We start from the raw sequence: 7,549 nt of genomic DNA, 5'->3' as shown, positions 1-7,549 counted from the left end.
TGTCTAAATGTTTTAATATTGATATCAGTGTAGCACTGATGAAGAACTAGCGTAATACACTGAGTAGACAAAACATTAGGAACACCTGCTCTTTCCATGACATAGACTGACCAGGTGAATCCAGGTGAAAGCTATTGTTGTTGTTGTGCTCTGTCCCCCTATTCCAAGTAGTCAAAAATCCCCTTGTGACAGCCATCATGGTTGGGGTCCGAGGTAGAGTAGGAGGGACCAGTGAGCAATGCATCACTTCCTGTAGTGTGGGTGACAGGAAGGAGCAGCTCAGTGTTGAGAAAGACCTGGGGAGAATCTCAGTTGCATATTCCTTGAAAACCAGGGGATGGACCTCTGGCTTTCTCATCCAATGGGTTTTGAGAAGGAGGCGAGGAGAGAGGACGTGAGGAGTATGCAATTGATATTCTCCTATGCTGAGGTGAACAACACTGAACCTCTCATGAAAACATTTGTCTGAGGGACAGTGGAATCCTTTTTTTTTAAGAACATCTATAAAATTGATTCCCAGTATATCACCATCTCATCAAATTAAAGATGACACAGCCCTGGGCGTAAATATCAAATTCAGGGTAAATAAGATTAAAATAAGATTTAGGACACAAACTGTAACAGACTGGGGCTATTTTAACCAAACTCATAATGCTTGTGGTACTGTACTGTATATTTAAGGGAAAATAATCAATAAATACAAAAATACATTTTTTTGTAGTTTGTGTATATACTATTGTCACTGTTAGGCCTAGTTATATTCCATTCTCTCTATCTGCTGAAGACAAGCAACCTGAACCACATGAACACTGACCTGGAGCTCTCAGCTCTCACCACACTGATCTCTCTCTCTCTCTCTCTCTCTCTCTCTCTCTCTCTCTCTCTCTCTCTCTCTCTCTCTCTCTCTCTCTCTCTCTCTCTCTCTCTCTCTCTCTCTCTCTCTCTCTCTCTCTCTCTCTCTCTCTCTCTCTCTCTCTCTCTCTCTCTCTCTCTCTCTCTCTCTCTCTCTCTCTCTCTCTCTGCGCATCTAAACCACACTCTCTTCTCACCAATCAGGCCTCACATCTCTTTCCATCCATACCGCCAGACAAAAAATACCTAACCAAACTACCCCAGGCTCTAGACTACGTGGGAGGAGTACAAATAAAGACAAACACTTATCTACTGTTGTTATCAAAATACAGTTGAATTGAATTGAATGCATTACGTACAATAATACTGTATGGTGGACACCTGGGGTTTGGGACACCTGCACACCGCCATCTTCTGTTTAGTACAATAACCATATTTTAGCAGGCTATGTTCAAAAATACCATAAAATATGTTATATTCGAGATCTTGAGCACTAGTAGGTCTACTTTAATCACAGTGAATGCATCCATAAACAATATACCTACTGCTCTAATGTTGAGTGTACAGAGGCAGGTGTCAATGCTCTCTGCAGACTCTCATCTGATGCATTCGCTGCAGACACAACATCCTCGACCTGTGGTCAGTGTCACCTCACTCGTGTGAACAGGGATGGAAAACAACACACATCATACAAAGATCTCTGTGGTCCAAAGTTTCCACTCAACAACTAAACAAACAGACATCATGCCTTCGCACATTTGGCACATACTTTTCCTTCTTAGGTACTTTTGAGTTCACACCTCATATTTCCAGTGACATTGTGTTATCGTTTGCTACCAAGGCAGTTTGATGACATCTTACACTTATAGCCCATAGTTTTAATGTCCTCATTGTTTAGTAGAATAGGAGGGTGCATTAAGGCCATGCACTTATCAAGGCTTAGTTTACTTTTAACAAAACCGTTATCTACCTACAGCATCAACCAAATGACAAGTTTGCTTCCAAAATAGCACCCTATGTGCCCTGGTCAAAAGAAGTGCACAATGTACTGTAGGGCAGGGATCATCAACTAGATTCAGCCGCGGGACAATTATTTCTTGAGCGGATGGTCGGGGGGCCGGAACATAATTACAAATAATTTGTAGACTGCAAATTGACCGCAAGAAGCCCAAACAGATATAATGTTTGACTTAAACAGAATAATTTCAAACCTTGCTTACATTTGTATACAATCATTTCGTGTCCCTTTCTTATGCATGGGAATATTTGGGAACAGAGTTCTTAAATTAAAATCACTTGGAGCTGATTTCCTGGTGTTGTCTTACAATGTTTTATGTCCAACAATGAAAATTCCACACAATGTTTATTAATTTTTTATTTTTTGTATTGCTCAGAATACTTGGGGAGCCAAATAAAGCCAGATGGGGAACCCTGCTGTAGGGAATATGGTTCCCTTTCAGATGGAACCAAGGTCTCCAACACAGTTTCCCAAACCCTCTGAGCTGAACCACACTCATCCCACATGTTTAAAGAACACAACCTGTTGTTGTCATGACTTTCATCTTGCAGATGAAATAGTATGGTACAAATGGCAAAACTGGAGAAAGTATTGGGAGTATATAAATATGAAGGAGTATCCTTATAGGTGTAAGCTATAGAGTAGATTTGAGGGAGCATAGAGCAAGATTCCCCCTGTTGGTGAGGGCCTATATTGGTAATTTTGAGATCAATAGAAGGATAAATCATGTAAGGAATTGTGGAAACACTCCTCAATGTATGCATTCAACCATATAATATCACAAAAAACTGCATGAATAGTATTCTTTCTGTCTGATAGAAAATAATTTGCCACAATGTCCAAGACTCTTGATTTAAAGTACTGGAGAAGGCATTCATAAGCAGTTGTCATTCGTATGAATAATGTTGATGCTACATTCAAGAACTGAAATGAAGACAAGGATATTTCATTTGGTTCATATGGTGTTCATATCTCGATAGCTTTTCTGAAGAATATGGAAACTGTTGTTGCGTAACATGAGGACAGAAAAAAGTCAGAGGGGAGGGTAAAGTTGTCCTGTTCCGTGTCTTTATAGTTCACAGAGCAGCCAATCAGCCCTGTGGACCATCACCCAAGCCAAGTATAAAAAGACACCCGTAACCCTCTGATTCTCACTCTCATCTGACACACAGGATGACTAGTCTACGCATGAGATGCTATCATCAGAGAAGGAATTATACAATGACCCAACTATTTCTCATATTTCTACTGATGTTTAAAACAGGTAAGGCTGATCTTGGTTAGTGCATAAGGTTGGGGTTCAATTTTCATTCGAAATTGCAGACACAAGCCCTGTAAAAAGTTGGTAAGAAAAAGTAAGTCGTGAATGTTTTATTATTTTTAAGGGTCTCCTGCTAAGATCAGCCAGAGTGACGTCTTAAAGACTTTCCTGCCTGGAGACAGAGTTCATTTGGAATGCCTCATATCAGAAGAAGATGGCAACTACTACATCTGGATCAAGATGATAATAGGACGAGCCCCAGTAACGATACTGTCTCTTTACACTCACTCCAACACTGCAAAGTTGTTTGGAGAGTTTAACAACAGCACCCGGTTTACGGCAACTAAGAGTGGAACCAGTTTTGTGCTGACTATTTCAGATGCTAGACCATCAGATATGGGGATGTATTACTGTGCTGCACGCGATTATGATGCCATGAACTTCGGGAAGGGTGTGTTTCTGATGTATGGGGGTAAGTAACATACTGAGTGTACAAAACATTAGGAATATCTTCCTAATATTGAGTCGCACCCCCTTTTGCCCTCAGATGAGCCTCAATTCGTCGGGGCATGGACTATACAAGGTGTCGAAAGCGTTCCACAGGGATGCTGGCCCATGTTGACTCCAATGCTTCCCACAGTTGTGTCAAGTTGGCTGGATGTCCTTTGGGTGATGGACCATTCTTGATACACACGGGAAACTGTTGACCATGAAAAACCCAGCAATGTTGCAGTTCTTGACACACTCAAACCGATGCGCCTGGCACCTACTACTATACCCCATTCAAAGGCACTTAAATATTTTGTCTTGCCCATTCACCCTCTGAAAGGCTCACATACACAATCCATGTCTCAAGGCTTAAAAATCCTTCTTTAACCTGTCTCCTCCCCTTCATCTACACTGATTGAATGGATTTAACAGGTGAAATCAATAATGGATCAAAGCTATCACCTGGCTTCACCTGGTCAGTCTATGTCATGGCAAAAGCATGTTTTGTACACTCAGTGTATATTTCTTATCATGTGACTATCATGTGGTTATATTGTAATATAACAAACATTTATTAGAACCTTGGTTTTATTGTGTAAAAGGTGCAGATTCCAGGAACCAGCATCTTACTCAGCAGTCTGTGTCTGAGTCAGTCCAGCCAGGAGACTCTGTGACTCTGAACTGTACAATACACACTGAGACCTGTGCAGGAGAACACAGTGTCTATTGGTTCAGACATGGCTCAGGAGAATCCCGTCCAGGAATCATTTACACCCATGGAAACAGGAGTGATCAGTGTGAGAAGAGCCCTGAGGCTGGGTCTCCCACACAGAGCTGTGTCTACAACCTCCCCAAGAGGAACCTCAGCCTCTCTGATGCTGGGACTTACTACTGTGCTGTGGCCTCATGTGGGGAGATACTGTTTGGGAACGGAACAAAGCTGGATGTTGGAGGTATTTTGATTTTAAACTCTGAATTTAGATTTGAATCTGTCATAATTCAAGAGCAATCAAACTAAAATAAATGTGCTGATGCAACTCTAAATTGTAAAACGGTCTAAGGCTAAGCTTACAATTGAAACATATATAGCTGTTTAACTGAGAATGAATATCAACAGCTTATTTTAAACCACAGGTCCTAGCCCTGCTGATCTGGTGGACCCCAAGCTCCTGGCTTTAATCGTGTCCAACATCTTGAGCTTGATCGCCATCGTTGTCCTCCTCATCTGTATGAGAAGGAGGAAAGGTTCTGTATCATTAAGGCCCTTTGTTTCTATTAAAATGGCTTCGGCCATTTTGTGTGATCATTCAAATCAAATCAAATCCAATTGTATTTGTCACATACACGTGTTTAGCAGATGTTATTGCGGGTGTAGCGAAATGCTTGTGGTTCTAGCTCTGACAGTGCAGTAATATCTAACAAGTAATATCTAACAATTTCACAGCATATACCCTATACACACAAATCTAGTAAGGAATGGAATTTAAGAATATATACATATATGGACAAGCAATGACAGAGCGGCATGGACTAAGATACAGTAGAATATTATAGAATAGAATGCAGTATATACATATGAGAAGGGTAGTGCAAGATATGTAAACATTATTAAAGTGACTAGTGTTCCATTTCTTAAAGTGGCCAGTGATTTCAATAGGCCAGTGATTTCACATACCTTTCCAATATGATTGCATGCAATGTGATGATCATTACGGTAAAATGTTGCCGCAATAACAACCATAAAAGTGATTGAGGGGTGTTTTAAGGAAGAGTGTGGCTGAATTAGCGGTTTTTATCTCAATATACAATTATTTCTGGGTAACAATTCAGCACCATACTGTGAAAATAAGAAACAAAAAATGCTTTTTAGCAAAGAGCAATTTCTGTCAGAGTGGTCTGAGTGGGGAGGGGGAAACAAAAATGTGCTGTTATTGGCAGAGAGGTTTGGAACTCTCTCTCTTATTGATCTATTACCTCATTTACTGCTTGGTGATGTCACGAGGCAGGCCAAAATTCCATCCCATCAAAATAGGCTGACATTTCATGCAGTCTTTTCAAACAGCTCTTACACTAAAAAGGCATTGTTACAATTTTCTGAATTTCAAAGTATTATTCCAAGCTCATAGTGTGGAAATATACACTGAGTATACAACATATTAGGACCACCTTCCTAATATTGAGTTTCACCCCCTTTTGCCCTCAGAACGTCCTCAATTCGTCAGGGCATGGACTATACAATGTGTCGAAAGCGTTCCACAGGGATGCTGGCCCATGTTGACTCTAATGCTTCCCACAGTTGTGTCAAGGAAAAACCCAGCAGCGTTGCAATTCTTGACACACCTACTATCATACCCTGTTCAAAGGTACTTAAATATTTAGTCTTGCCCATTCACCCTCTGAACGGCACACATACACAATCCATGTCTCAATTGTCTCAAGGCTTAAAAATCATTATTTAACCTGTCTCCTCCTCTTAATTTCTACACTGATTGAAGTGGATTTAACAAGTGACATCAATAAGGGATAATATCTTTCGCCTGAATTCACCTGGTCAGTCTATGTCATGGAAAGAGCAAGTGTTCCTAATGTTTTGTACACTCAGTGTATATATAAAACACAGGAAAATCATATTTTTGACTGCACTGGGCCTTTAATAAATCCACCAAGTGTAACTTCTGTGCTATAATGCCATTTTTATAGAGGTGAAAGGCAGTGGCACTGGCACATCCTGTCCCCAAAATGAACACTGTCTTAATAATACTCATTTTTGTCAAGCAGGTTTGCCTCAACAGCCGCAAAGTAGTGTTACAGCCCCTTCCTGTCCTGAAAATGAGGTAGACTATGGTACCTGTTTACTTAAAATGTTATTAACAATTTAACACACTAAAAAGAACATAACATCTGAAAAGGATGTGAAAACTTGTGTAAGTAACAAAATTATATATTTCCACAATGAAATTGCATTTTATCATTTAAATGAAAATGACTAGCAGCCTAGTATTGTAACTCACATTCACACATATTTTTCAACTGTACACAGCACTCTACCTTGTGAGGTAGACTATCTGACTAATTCTCATCTACAGAGAGACGAGGGAGAGGAGCTGAACTATGCTGCCATGAGTTTCTCCTCGAGGAAGACCAAGAGGAGAGCAGAACCAGAGAGACAGACCAGAGAGAGAGACATGAATGTGGTTTACTCTGGGGTGAGAGGTCATCATGAGTGGAACTGGGATTCATGATTTATAATGCAATAGTTTTATAATGCACTTTTTAAATGCCATTTAGAGTGCATTGTAAAAGTAATATGCTGTGAACATAATTAACTGAAATTCTGCTAAATATTTTAATAAACTTAAAAAACTCTAAAATATATCTATATTTTAGATGACTATTAGTGGGAGCATGTGTTGTGTGTGTGTAAGGGGACTTTGAGAAGGATGTACCATCCAGTGCCAGAGCTGTCTTGACTTCTTTGATCTGTATGTACACCAACTATCCAGCAGAGGGCAGTAGGCTTCCACAAAGGGAACACACTACAGACACAACAAAAGGAACTCATCACCTGTCAGTCATATGATGATGGCTACATCTTAGTAATTTAGCAGACGCTCTTATCCAGAGCAACTTACAGTAGAGTGTATACATTTATCATACTATTTCGTACTGGTCCGCCGTGGGAATCAAACCCACAACCAACCCTGACATTGCAAGCACCATGCTCTATCAACTAAGCCACATGTGACCTGCTACAATATAGTAGGACAATATTTGCCATATATATGGGTTTATAGAAAAGGATACTATCTTTAGGATACCCACAAAATAACATTATAAATTATCTCTACCCTTGTTTGGAAAGGACACTCAAACCAGCGTGAACAATCAAGATCATGGTTTAAAATATTTTATTATAGACTCACTTTTAA

General features: G+C 40.0%; 1 protein-coding gene across 1 annotated transcript; it reads left to right on the top strand.

Annotated features, from left to right (window-relative positions):
- Positions 1-3,043: 3,043 nt before the first annotated feature.
- Positions 3,044-6,862, top strand: LOC311112935 (uncharacterized protein; the record flags this gene model as incomplete). The annotated part of the gene is made up of 6 exons (XM_084156075.1): positions 3,044-3,134; positions 3,256-3,603; positions 4,223-4,573; positions 4,755-4,865; positions 6,399-6,454; positions 6,707-6,862. 6 exons carry the CDS (start codon positions 3,044-3,046, stop codon positions 6,860-6,862), a joined length of 1,113 nt encoding a protein of 370 aa, XP_084012201.1.
- Between the last annotated feature and the right edge of the window lie 687 nt (positions 6,863-7,549).

Source organism: Coregonus lavaretus (assembly GCF_964263955.1).
Source record: "Coregonus lavaretus genome assembly, chromosome: 39".
Classification (NCBI taxonomy): Eukaryota; Metazoa; Chordata; class Actinopteri; order Salmoniformes; family Salmonidae; genus Coregonus; species Coregonus lavaretus.
This window is presented reverse-complemented; position numbering and strand designations above follow the sequence as displayed.